The sequence below is a fragment of the Cibotium barometz genome, chromosome 17 (genome assembly GCF_041138505.1).
Source record: "Cibotium barometz isolate CiBa-2024 chromosome 17, ASM4113850v1, whole genome shotgun sequence".
Classification (NCBI taxonomy): domain Eukaryota; kingdom Viridiplantae; phylum Streptophyta; class Polypodiopsida; order Cyatheales; family Cibotiaceae; genus Cibotium; species Cibotium barometz.
In genome coordinates, this window is record NC_141062.1 from 43174424 (window position 1) to 43186682 (window position 12259).

A 12259-nucleotide genomic window follows, 5' to 3' on the forward strand; every position below is an offset into this window, starting at 1 on the left:
CGCAGTCTCTCTGTGGTGTAGCCGTGGTGTCTGGTAGCCGGCTAGTCTGGGTTGTCGCCTAGCTCGAATCTCCTCCGCTCGCTGAGATGTCACTCCCAATGTGTGTGGCTGGGCTACTGGTGCCAATCTCTGGAAGAAGTCAGTCAACTGGGACTGTCTTCCTCCGCTATGATGTGCGGGTGTCTGAAGTAAGATCTCCCTGCGTCTCTGTAGTGCTAGTAGTAGTCTTCCTAGCTGTCTCTGGTCCGATCTCTCCCAGATCTGTCTAAGTGATGTGGTCCCTCTAAAAATCTCAGGATAGCATGCCCTGATCTCCTGCAAAGCACCACACTGGCAAACAAAATGCTCCTCTGTCTCTACCCCCGTCTGGCATAATCTGCAAATGCGCTTTGCTCGAAGGATGCATGCTGCTCTCCTAGTCTCGATCTCTAGTTGGTGTGATGCGACCCTTAGTCGCCCAATGGCTACTCTGGCTCCATGTGATAAGTGGACCTCCAAGTATCGTGGTTGCTGGATGAAGCCGTCTGTGGAGGTTCTCAAGAAGTGGTCTCTGTAGTAGAGCATCTTCGTCGGGAGTGGCTAACTGGGAGATAGCCAAGTCTCCTGTATGTGGCCCTGCCAAATGTCATGTCTCATGACTCTGTTCCTCTCTGTCTGAGAGAGGCGTCTGTGTGGTGCAGCTAGGTCATACTGTAAGGGTGGTAATCTGTCAATATCAATCCTGCGTGATGATATCCACTGTACCACCTGGGAGTACCATGACCAGGTATGTCCCTCGCCAGCAAGCTGTCTGGATGCCTCAAAAGCAGCCCGAGATACCCGATTTAGTGGGAGCTCCTGCATCCTGTGTATAAAAGATATAGTGTGGAACATGGCCTCTACTAACATAGGTGGTACAACAAACTCCGCTCGAAGGATATCATGTGGTACTGAAGGTTTGCTGCGGATCATTCGTGAGAGCATCAAAATCTGAGGGCACTCTATCTGTGTCCATGAGGATGTAGCCAAACCTGGTGCCCATACTGTTGCTGCATACATCAATGCTGGAGTAACTAGTGTATCAAATAGCCACCCCTTAGTATGGGGCTCCTGGAAGTGTGCCTGGTGACACTGGCGTTCCAAAATTGCTAGTGGTGCGTACCCTCGTGTCACTCTATCTCTGGCTGCCTGTGCCATAGAGAATCTCCCTGATGAGCTGGTAAATGTGACCCCAAGGTATAAATATGAGCCCACCACCTCTACCTGTCCCCGGGCTATTGTAAGAATATGGATTTAGACTACTGGTCAACAAGTTTGGAATGGCGGATGATGTTGAGACAAATGAGTGGAGTAAGCTGCTTTGGTTTGTCTCCAATAGCATTTTGGATCTCCATCGAGAAACCCTCAATAATGTGGAGCATGATATGTCACATGCTTATATAGTGCTGTGGTTGCCCAAGTGACCACCTCTTCGGGTCCCATGCTTGGTGAATATATTGTTCTGCTTCACGTGCATTTTGATATTTCAGGCTGTAAGTAGACACCCCAAATGCTTTCATGCTTAGACACAATAACCCAACTTCAACTTACAATGCCACATAATATGCAACTATAGTTATGCAATTGGAACATGTCCCCTTTCCCCCCATTTCCTCCCCCCCCCACCCCCCACCCCCCAATGTGACCATTTAAAAATTCTTAAATTTATTTGTGGGCCTGTGTAGAAATTGATGACTGGACGAATGTATTATGGATCTCAGTCACAGGATTTAGATGATGCAGTTTCTCCGCCAGCATCTCCTAAAGAATCAAATAGAATACATGATGGATCAGGCAAAGAAAAAATAATGGAACCAAAGAAGCAGTTTCGAAGTGGTACTTCAGAGAATAGAGCAGCATATAATTATGCTAATCTGAGATATGTCAATCAGAAGGAAAAGAGTGACCTAGCTATGGAAGCTGAAGCTCGAGCAAAGGATTGGCAAGATAGAATACGAAGCAGTACAGATTCCTCTCTCCTTGGGACAGCATCTCTAGATGAGTTATCATCTATATCAGATGGGGTTCAGATAGGGAAATCTGATACGCAAACATTCTTGCCAGACTTAGTAGATACTTCTAGGATTCAAGACAAAAATCACCATGAATCATCCTTGCCAGAGTTTTCAAGGATGGAGAGTGGAGTGGGTTTGAAGAAGGTTGATGTGGACAAAAGGAGAAATCTACACACACTGGAGGCCATGCACACCAATCTACATGCAGAGGCAGATAGAACACAAGCACGGGATTTGGATACTGGCAGTGAACTGTCAGACGGATACGTTTCACAAGCAGAAACAGAAGTTTCCTTATCAAGCATGGTAGAGCAGACAGCTTATATTGGGAAAGGGCAAAGAACCTTCCTGGATCAAAGGTAATTTGTGTTAATTTTTTGTCTGTTACCTGTGTAGTGCTTGTAACCTTGCTCATGCGACATATTTTATATTGTTTCTAGGAAACCGCCTCAGCCACAAATGCCACGTCCTTCAAGGGGTGAATGGAAATCATTAAATATTGGGCAAATGCATTCTCGTGCCAGGCGGCAATCAACATCTGTGTCACCTGCTTTAGCTGTGGAGCACACACCTTCCAAAAAGCAACCGGTTCTTGGGGCAAAGCATGTTGCTGATGGTTCTTGTAAGTACAAAGTTCGAAAGCATATTTTTATTCTCTGTTGGACTGAAGTTCATGAAGTGTTTACAGGGTGTCAATTGTGGGCATGTAAATCAGCCTTTTACAACTACGTTTATGAGCTCCACTTTGTTTGTTTTGTGGCTTTTCGTCATGTGAGTTGATCCTTGTGTCACACGTCAGAGTCAGAGAAAGATATGCCTCACAGTGGTCCCTTGAGGAGATTGTCAGATGACTATGTAACTCTACTAGTCACTTATGGATGATAGATTCCACTCATCCCAGGGGACACTTTAGTGAATTTAGTGTTTCCTCTTTCTTTTTGATGTTTTCACGTAGAATTTGGGAGATCCTTTTGCTTCTCATAGCAGAGAAGTACTCAAAACCTTTTTGTGGAAGGTAATGATGGGAGCTCTCCCTATTGGCACAAATTGAAGAGGTATATTTCTTGAAGAAGGTGCTGTAAATGCAAACACCTGTGTGTGTTGTCTAGTCCATCTGGGGGCTCCACAAAATCCAGTGGGTTGCAAGGCCATGGCTGTGAAGTATTCTGAGTCTGCACTCTGCCCTCTCTGAGAAGGAGATCTGTGTCTGCGCAGATCCATCAAGAAAAGCCTCAATTCTGGTCAAGAAAGTCTATAATCCTGGATAATGGGCCAAAACCCTCTAGGAAGAGGCAGTGAAATCTCCCCCAAATCTCATAGTACACCGGGCATCTACAGATGCAATGCTCCTCTGTCTCAGCCTCCAGGGTGCAGAGACTACATATCCTGCCCTCCCTAGCAATGCCCTCTGCTCTCCTTGTCTCCACTCTGAGCATTGAGATGAGACTCAGATCTGCCAAATCACAATCTGTATGGCATAGGACATGTTCCATGCAGATATCCAGTTCTTTAAACAAAGCTATAAAGCCTAGGATCACACACAATGATTACTTTCTCAGGAAGAGGCATTCCCCAGAGATCTATTCACCTTCTGTATAATCATTAAAGCTTTTTTGTCATTTTCATTGTTGGCTTTGAGGAACAACATTGAGTCATCTGCAAAACATTGAATGACCAACTGGCAGCCATTGAGGAGTTTCAACCCCTCAATCTTATGTTCGTGAGTAGAAAGTTCTAAGGCTTCAATCAATGGATGAGTGGCCATAGAGAATGGACTAAGGGGTAACCATGTCTGACATATCTCAGAATTGGAAAGCTTCCATTGACAAGAATGTTGGAGCGAGCTCTTCTGCTTAGCACAAAATTTACGGAGGTAATCAGATTTCCAAACCCTAGCATATCTCAGGCCTCATTGGGAGAGTTATGACATCACTCCAGTTATACAGCGCAGATATTGGCATAGGCTTTGGCATTCATAGTGAAGGAGCCAGATCTCTCATTTCTTTTTGTTATTTTCTTTTAGTGAAGATGTATTTATATTAATAATATGAAAAGAGTACATATAAACTGTGGGTTAGTCTTCTCAAACATGTTATCAAGAGAAGAACTACCCATAGAAATTGCTCAATCCAATATCCTCTTAGTGAGTAGTTTCATTGTATCTGACTCCCATTTGTTTTCACTCACCAGAGTAGCAATGTTAGCTTTCACTAAACAGATAAGCTTCTTAGGATCTACACTTTGCATGCCATTATTAACAAAGACCAGAGTGTTCCTCGTAGACCAAATCTCCTACAGGCATGTAAATCTTGCAAATCCAAAAAGGCTGTTACTCTCCTCTGCTGGACCAATCTTTTTACCCAAAACCCAATGGGACCATGTACATTGCAGCCCAAAAATGCCACCCCCCCTTATTAATTTCCCGTGATTCTAGGAGATCCTTGCCATTGAATGAGGGGAATGAACCTCTTCCATTTCTTAATCAGAAATTCAGCAAAGGGCATATTTTTAAGGACAAGTGGAGCATGGGAAAAAATCTTATCAATCCAAGAGAGTTTCCTCCATTTGCCTTGCCAACTCACAGTCATATACAAAGAAAGCTCTTTAAGCATCCTAGTCCAAGGTTGACTCTGCTGTATAAAGGAAGTCAACATTTTTGGCATTCTCGCCATTGCATGTGTTTCCATGTCTAGGATGCCAATTCCCCCATCCTTCTTGGGTTTACACACCTTCTACCATGCTAGGAAGGAACATGGTCTCTTGCCCTGCTTATTCTTCCATAGAAAAGCTTTAGTGGTCTTATGTTGTTCAGAATTTTTCCTTCCCTTGTTCATTTGTCCTTGCTCTGGAATTAAGTGCTTGCTTTGCCCAGCCTGCACTTGACTAGCCTGCACTTGCCCAGCCTGTAATTGTTCTTGTGCTTTCATGCAATCCCTGGCAAAATGACCAAATTTCCCACAATGGAAACAAGCCCCTGCAAATGAACCAAAGTGTAAGCTAATTTTTAGCTTACCATATTGACCCAGGTTTATATTCATTTCTGAGGGGGTGGGAACCTCTGTATCCCAAGTAATGCAAACCTTGTTTGAGCCCTTTCCAAGGGATGGATTAGAGGGAACAAACAAGGGTGTTCCAAGTGCTTTCACAAAATCTCCAATAGAGGGCCATAGCCAAGGTGGTAGGTCCACAAATTCCACCCAGACCGGACATGCAATGATGAGCCCATTATCCACATTGAAGCATGGGTCCCATGGTAAAACATGGATAAAGCTTTTCATAAAAAACAACGGGGCCTTGGCAAGCACCTTGGGAACCCAAGTGGGATCAGCTAGAAGGACATTGTAGTACCCTTTTTTTAGATAGAAGATCTCTCTAACCACAGGTGCTTGTAGAATCTCCTTTTCCAGCCAGCCCTTAATCTCATGTCTGGAAAGAACCTTCCCTGTACAGTATAGCATTAACCCACATGAGGCAAAGAGTGCTACTTGTCTGTCCATTCAGAAGAAATTGAGACTTCTACTGAGTTTGCAGAAGATTCTCCTCTATTTCCCTCTATGTGTTGAACTTCTAACATGCCTTTTTCTTGTAGAGATTGATACATTCTCTTTTTAGCCCACTCAATACTTTGACAAGCCATGGCATCAAGTCCAAGAGAATCCATAAAAGTTTTATTACCTCCATTCACCTTATTAATGGCCTGTTTGCCCCCCAGCAGATGCATCTCGTCCTGAACATCAGCCCATTCCTTCATCTGCATATCTTCACAAATTACTGGAGATGGCATTAGGCGTGTCATGACAGGTAACTTTCCCACTTCTGTCAGATCGCGCTGCACGCTTGCCGGTAGAGGTACAAGCGATTTCCCCCCTTCATGACTGTGTGACCTAATCAGTTCATGACCAGGCGAACTTACCTCTTCTTGACTGTGTGACCTAACCAGCTCATGACCAGGCGAACTTTCCCTCTCTCGACTATGTGAGCTTCCTCCATCTCGTCTTTGCAAATAGCGTCATGATCAAGACAAGCCGATTTTTCTTTTTCACAGCTGCATAAGATGTCAAGATCTTCATCACTGGATAGCCCTGCTTCAGATCGACTCGTATCTCCCCCTTGCATATCTTCAGCAAGTGCCTTGATCGCTAACGCAGATAGCTTTCTCCCCTTCTTTTTTTAAATCGCGACCATCAGAGCACTCGTGACACGATTGAGCTTTATGACTTCACATTTTAGACTCTTCTTTTTGTTATTTTTACATGGTGGTCTCTGCTGTAAACAGAAGAGCAATTGTACACGGAAAATCTTATCAATCATGAAATCTGAAAATACACATAAGCATGCCAGATAAAACAAGATGACAAATCTGCACAGTACACCACACTAGGGGCTAGAAGATGGGCTGACGCCCCCCCTTCCCCCCTTTATGGTTAGATTACCAAAAAGGAGTCTGTTTCCAATACAACTTTGCGGGTGCCCAGGGTTCTCCACTGGCTACACCTGTTTGCGGGTGCCCAGGGTTCTCCACTGGCTACACCTGTTTCTTCCAATACAATATGAAAACAAGAAAACATAACATAAACTAAATTTGCTGACAATTCTTAGCACAAGTGAGCATTCCCAGCATAAAGCATATGTAGGACAACCATGGACAGCCCATAGCACTCCCACATCAGCCCGGGACAGCTCTGCATCTTCATCTTCCTCGTGTCTGGCTCATAGAACTAGTCAACCAGCCTTATAGGGTTGTTAGCAACAGTCGACCAGCTCTCAGAAGCCATAGAAGGGGTCGCCTGACAGCAACACACATTCGAAGAAGACTCCAATCAGCAAAAGATGACTCTCCCTCCAATAGGCCAGCTTTCTCCTCCCTTTTGTGCCCTGACCAGCAGTTTTTTAAGTGCTGTAAACAGGCGGCCAGCAACAAGAAAGGCTCCCAGGAGTAGTCGACCAACTTCTACCATGCACCTGGATGGTTTCCGTCGCGATGGACGGTGAGAAAAAGGCTGCCCATAGCTGCAAAAACTGGTTGACCAGCTCCCATGCACCCAGAAAAGCAGCACATGCTCCAAATCTGAGTTTTCTGCAAGTAATAAGGGCTCCCCGCCGGAAATAGCTCAAACGTGTGCTTTTTGGGTCCAAAAAGGGGGGCGCGTCCTAGAAGTGGGTATATATGAAGTCCGGTGCCCACCTTATGGCTGCCACATGTATTAAATAAGTCCTGCCCAGTTTGAATACCTTATAAATTGTCCGGCTACTTAAAAGTGTGTGAACGTGCACCCATAATTTTTAGTATATGAAACCATAAAGCTGTAAATTGGGTTTTTGGGTACACTTAGCACCTGCAAAACACATGTAGACCACCTGTCAATCCCAAACAGGTGTGCACATACACGTACACAGGGTGCCCATGCGTCCCCGGTCCCATGGACAATGCAATTGTCCAGGCAAACAAGACAAGTCATCCAAAGATAAAATCAAAGTCATGCACACACATGAGTGCAGCTAGATTGGAAGAAACACCCATCTGCTCAATTGTATTTGATAAAATGTCCAGGGCTCATGATCCTTCCGGAACCTTCCCAGAACATAATTACAAAAGATCTCCAAGATAGCTAGTCCAAGAGAATTTCATCATGTCAGGCTCCATGGGCCATACATGTACACCATGTTAGGCCCCACAAGCCACACATGTACTATCATGTTAGGCTACACCAGCCATACATGTACTGTCATGTCAGGCTCATTATGCCACACAGACACACCATGTCAGGCTACACCAGCCATACATGTATGTCATGTCAGGCTCCACATGCCACACATGAACAGTAGGAAAATAGAAGCTGTAAGGAATTTTGTGACATTCCCCCCAGCTTCTAAGCAATTGACCGCAACTGAAAAGCTTCTAAGTAGGCCTTCAGAAGTTCCGGATAATCCGCAAAATAATCCTCGTCCATCCATTTTGCATCCATAGCCGAATAGTTTTTAAACTTCACAAGATACCTACGCACTAGCTTGCCACCTGCATGCTTGCGCTCTTTATGAAAAACTATCTGCTCAAGTTGCAATACCTCCTCAAGTTCATCCACTTCTGGTGGATCTTCCAAAGCTGGTTCTATAGGAGGTGGTGCCACATAAGGCCTCAGCAAACTGACATGAAAGGCATTGTGTATTTTCCAGTGATCAGGCAATACCAATCTATATGCCACTTCATTTATTTTCTACAAAATTTGGAATGGCCCATAATACCTGTTTGAAAGCTTAGGAAACCAGCCTTCCTTACCTAGCCGCCTCCGAAGATGTGCTTTCTCAAACTTTAGTAATACCCAATCACCTTCCTTGAAAACCTCCTCTCGCCTGTGTTTGTGAGCTGCCTTTTTTTGTTTAGCTTGAGATCTTTCTATGGCTGTCCAAACTTGTGCAAACGCAGTATCCAAATCACGGACATACTCATCTGCTGCAAAGATTTCATCTTTTGTTCGTAAGATAGGTGGAAGCACCACCTTGCCATATAGACTATCTTAAATGGAGCCTTATTAGTTGAAGACTGCACTGTGTTATTGTATGCAAACTCAACCAATGGCAAATACTTTTCCCAATTTGACTTCCACTCAGATACATAACACTTGTGACTTGGGCAAGTCAAGCACAGCTGAATTTGCTATTTCACTTTGACCATCTGTCTGAGGATGATAGGCTGATGAAAAACTCAACTTTTAAAAGAAGGGGGGTTCCCTCTATGGCTAGCAGCACTCCAAGGGGTCGGCCAAGTAGCACATTGAGGGAGAGTGACGAGCAGGCACCGCGAGGTCCCCGAACCCTGAAATGCTCCCCTCCGCCTCTAATTCTTCCTCGGCCTCTGTTCCTGTGCCATCGCTTCCTTCCTCCATCGCTGCGCCCCTCCTTCCCCCATCGTTTCTTTCCTCCTTCGCTGCCTGAATCGCTCCCCTCCACCTCGGATCCTTCCTCCGCCTCTGTTCCTCTGCCTTCGCTTCCTTCCTCCATTGCTGCGCCCCTCCTTTCTCCTTTGTTTCCTTCCTCCTTCGCTGCGCCCATCCGCCTCTCTTCCTGCTTCAGCCCCCATCCTCCTCCGCCTCTTCTCCTTGCCTTTGCTCGCCCTAATTCGCCTCTTCCTTCCCCTCTGTTCGCCCCTACCCCTGCCTGCCCTTCCCTCCTATTGATCATTTCGCCTCCCCTCTTCTAAACGCCTCCCCTCTTTCCTCCGCCTCTTTCCTCTGCACAGCCCTGTTGTGCTGCTCTTCCCCCGCCCCTCTTCGCCTTTGTGTCCAGCCATCTCCCCCTTGCTTCCCTTTCCTTTTTGCTTTTCCCTTTTCCTCCCTCCTTTCCTTTCCTCCGCCTCAACGCCTTCCTCTTCCCCTTGGTTCGGATTGCTCCTCATCCGGGTTCAAGTCGGCCTTTTTCTTCGATTAGCATCATGGCTAATCATTCTCCATCGGCCGGGCGAACCTTGTATTTTCCGAAGCCGAGCTCGCGTTCCTCTACGCCGAAATAGAAAAAGACTCCAAAATGACCTTCATTGCCAGAATCTTTGGATCTCACCCATCCCGTCTTCAGGCTCGGGATTGGGTCCTGGCGGCTTTGCCCTCCGACCTCGCTCTACATTTTCGAGATGTCAGGTTGCTTGGAAGAGGTTTCTTCCAAGTGGATTTTGATTTTGAGGACGCAGTCTCAAGAGGTTTTCAAGGGCAGCCCTTTGTCATTGGGCCCGAGGAAGACTGGAACCGTTTCCCGATTACTCTCAGATTCCCAGGTCTTCCTCGCGCATATTGGCCTATGTTAGAGCGCCATCAGGTCTGCCTTTGGGCTTGTTCTTCAAGTGCCCCCCCTTCACGCCTTGTCGACATCTTCTGCCCTGGTGGTCACTGCCTCGGCGGATGCTGTCTCCAGGGTCATCGTTCTTGCCCGTGACATTGAGCTCTTTGAGGACTATATTTTGCTTCCAGGCCCTTGTGGCCCTTTGAAGCAACGTATGGAGATTACAGGTAAACCCAATCAGTGCCGGGTTTGTCACCAACAGGGTCACTTTGCTTGAGATTATCCTCGAGCTCGAGGTCACAGGAGCCCTCGTAAGCGTGCCTCTCAGGCGCGACCTCCCTTGGTTCCTTCCCGTCCTTCAAAGTCTGCCAGGTGTGGCGAGCTGTTTCTCACGCCCGCCCCCCTAGTGCGATTGATGGGAAGGCTTCCTCGGATCATGTACAGATAGATGATGTTTCTTGTCAGAGGGATGTGTCAGCTGATGCATCTTTGCAGAGAGATGATATCTCAGATCAGGATGACTTTGTGGAGTCCTCTCTACTTGAAGGGGGCGATATGCAGGACGTTCAGCACACTGGGCATCATGTATTGCAGGATTTTCAGCATGATGCCATTGCCCTTGATGCCCCGCAGGGCGAACAGGTTTCTCGTACATATGCAGGCACGGTGTAGGGCCTCGGACAAGGGCATTTCAGTGGACTTTGCCCCGTGGATTTCCCCGTCCTCCAGCATTATGAGAGGCGTCCTCAGGCTACCCATCGTCTTCTTAGATCGAGAGTCAAACCCTCTTCTCTTCCATGAGAATCGTCTCATGGAATTTTCAGGCCCTTGGAGGGCTTCCCACTTGTGGTAGGAAGCGCCTTCTGAAGGACGAGCTTCACCCTGCTGTTACAGGAGGGTCTATGGATGTGATTTTGTTGCAGGAACACAAATTGGATAGATCTCGGTGTGGCAAAACTGGTAAGATGCTTTCTGGCCACACCTTCTGGTCCTCGGCAATTGGGACTAGAGGGGGTGTTTGTATTTCAGTGGCAGCATCTATTATACCTCATGTTATTGGGCACGGTGTTATCATCCCCGCTAGAGCGCAGTGGATCTTGATCATGAAGGTCAGAAATTGGGAATCTTGAATATCTATGCACCTAACGTGAGAGGTGAAAAGGTGGCCTTTTGGGACACCATTACAAATGTCATTCCCTAGGTTGATCATTGGATAGTGGGAGGAGATTTTAATATGGTTGAGCAACCTTGTGACAAGAAGGGTGGACGCGAAGGGGGTTTACACCCTTTGGAGCGAGCCTCATGGCTTTCCTTTTTTGAAAGGGATTGCTGGACTGAGATGACTTCCAGAGAAGGCAAATTTCTCATCTTTCTCTTGGCATAACCGAAGGAGCGGGGATGAGAGCATCTTTGCACATCTGGACAGGTTTTATGTGGATGATTGGTCCTTGGAGAGAGGAGGCACCATTGCTATTATGCGTGGCACCACCAAATCCGATCATTTGTACCGTCGTTTTGTGTCTCAGGGAGCCTGGGGCTCGCTTGGCTTCTCCCCGTATCCGTATCCCTGACTCTCTTTATCTAGATGCTGACATTTCCCTTGAGATCAGAGAGATGGAGATCTTGTGATGGTCCTGATCCTAATCATAATATTGCGCTAGCTCTTGAGAGGACCAGCCACCATCATTATCATAGCACTGCCTTGTCTAAGAAGAAGGAGGCTCTGGACAAGGACAGAGCTATTAGGCGTAGGATTGCTACTCTTGAGAGGGAACATGAAAAGCATCCACATGCGACTTGGATTACAGACCTCTTGACAACAGTTAGAGCACAGCTGCAGTTGGCCATGGACAGGAGGGCTGAGTTCGCCTTTCATGCGAACGAGGCCTTTTGGACTTAGATGGATGACAGATGCAACAAAGAGTTTTTTTCAGCACACAGGCCTTCCCATAGCAAGGATTCTGTGAGGTACTTGCAGGATTCACAGGGTGAGGTTCAGATTGAGCCTGATAAGGTGAGGGGTATTGCTTCAGAATTTTATCGGTCTTTGTTGACTGCAGAGGTGCCCTCCCCTCGGAGAGATGTGGCACGGCAGAAAGTTTGGGAGTGCATGCCGAGGCTCATTACAGATGCTGTGTGTTCTTCCCTGGATGCCCCTTTCTCGAAGGATGAATTCCTTCATGCACTGCATGCTCTTTCCAGTGGTTCATGCCCAGGGGATGATGGTCTTTCTCCCGCCTTCTTTATTCTTTTTTGGGATCATATTGGAGATGCTATCATAGTTGCCTTTCAGGAAATGTGGTTGTCGGGTGTATGATGTCTCCATACCTCACGGAGGGGCTGATTCATCTTATCCCCAAGAGTGGGGACAAGACTGACATCAAGCAATGGAGGCCCATCACCCTCCTTGGATCTGCATATAAAATCTTAGCTAAAGCCTTGAGTATAAGGTTGCA

At 46.6% G+C, this 12259-nt stretch overlaps 1 protein-coding gene across 4 annotated transcripts in view; it reads left to right on the forward strand.

Annotated features, from left to right (window-relative positions):
- The window catches only part of LOC147630030 (kinesin-like protein KIN-14C), a 170614-nt gene that overhangs the window by 138662 nt on the left and 19693 nt on the right, over positions 1-12259 (forward strand). For all 4 annotated transcript variants that reach the window (XM_086811613.1, XM_086811611.1, XM_086811614.1 and 1 more), the window contains exons 20-21: positions 1704-2392; positions 2474-2655. In XM_086811613.1, coding sequence (XP_086667739.1) covers positions 1704-2392; positions 2474-2655 — 871 coding nt within the window. The remainder of the gene's footprint in view (positions 1-1703; positions 2393-2473; positions 2656-12259) is intronic.